General features: G+C 55.4%; 1 protein-coding gene across 1 annotated transcript in view; it reads left to right on the plus strand.

The window, feature by feature from the left end:
• The window catches only part of LOC108444597 (zinc finger protein 629-like), a 28,497-nt gene extending 27,467 nt beyond the window's left edge, over positions 1–1,030 (plus strand). Inside the window, exon 2 of the mRNA XM_017728272.1 lies at positions 1–1,030. Within this exon, the coding sequence (XP_017583761.1) occupies positions 1–942 (942 nt within the window). The 3' untranslated portion in view covers positions 943–1,030.
• The last annotated feature ends 407 nt before the right edge of the window (positions 1,031–1,437 follow it).

Raw genomic sequence — 1,437 nt, forward strand, 5'->3', positions numbered from 1 at the left:
CGCTGCCGACGCCGTCCTGCCGGGGACGGACTGGGGGGATCTCCTTGCCCTTCCCTGTGGCACGGAGGCAAATCCCATCCTCTCCTTGTCCTTCCTCCCCCAGACAAGGAGCTGAGGACAGAGCCCAGGGAGGACAAATCCCCGCAGCAGAACCTGGTGGAAGAGGCCATTTTGAGCGGCTCCATGGTGAAGGAATCCAATGGGGAGGAAAAGCCCTGGAGATCCCACAGGAGGAAGGGCTGCAAACGCAGCCCAGGGAGCTGTGAGGAGGAAAGACCCACCCTGTGCCAGGAAGGTGGCCGGAGATCCAGCCAGAGCTCAGACCTGGTGATCCATGAGCAGCTTCAAACTGGGGAGAAGCCCCACAAGTGCGAGGAATGTGGGAAGAGCTTCAGCTGGAGATGTCACCTGATCCGCCACCAGATGATCCACACTGGGGAATGGCCCTACGAGTGTGGGGAATGTGGCAAGGGCTTCAGACACAGCTCCAACCTGATCCGCCACCAGATGATCCACACTGGGGAGAGGCCATACGAGTGTGGGCAATGTGGGAAGAGCTTCATCAGGAGCTCCCACCTGATCCTCCACCAGATGATCCACACTGGGGAATGGCCCTATGAGTGCCTGGAATGTGGGAAGGGCTTCGGACAGAGCTGTGAGCTGATCATCCACCAGAGGAGCCACACTGGGGAGAGGCCCTACGAGTGTTACGAGTGTGGGAAGAGGTTTCAGACCAGCTCCGAGCTCCTCAAGCACCAGCGGATTCACACGGATGAGAGGCCCTTCCGCTGCCCTAACTGTGGGAAGAGCTTCAATCGCAAATGCAACCTTATCAGGCACCAGCGTATCCACACCGGGGAGAGGCCCTACGAGTGTCTCGAGTGTGGGAAGAGCTTCATCCAGAGCTCAGCCTTGAACAGACACCAATGGAGCCACCGGTAAGTGAAGCCCTGCAAGTGCCCCGACTGCAGAAGAGCTTCATGCACTGCTCCAACTTCATCCCCCACTGAAGGACCCACATTCCCTGTATCCATGTGTTCCGGTTTGGCCAAATTTAGAAATATATATATACTCTGAGAGAAGGCACAACCACCCCTCCCCCCACCAGGTTCGGGAAAAAAAATAAATTTTCCTCGAAGGAAAGTGAAGAAGATAAAACTATTTATTTAACAAGCACACGGGAAAGGAAAATAATGTTAAATGGTAAAATCTTTCGCTGTAGAGGAAAAACCTGGGAAAGTGTTCGAGTCCTCCCTTTGGTCTCCTCGGAGCGGGGGCTTGGGCCGGGGCCAGGCCCTCTGTGCCCGGTGGAAAGTCCTCCCGATGTGCTCTGATGTTACAGCAATCAGGCAGTCCAGTAGAAAAGGGAGAAAATCCGAAATTCCAGAGAAGGAAAAGTTCAGCTCTCAGCCTCTCTCCAGAGAACAAGGAACTGCC

This window comes from Corvus brachyrhynchos, unplaced genomic scaffold (assembly GCF_000691975.1).
Source record: "Corvus brachyrhynchos isolate BGI_N302 unplaced genomic scaffold, ASM69197v1 scaffold183, whole genome shotgun sequence".
NCBI lineage: Eukaryota > Metazoa > Chordata > Aves > Passeriformes > Corvidae > Corvus > Corvus brachyrhynchos.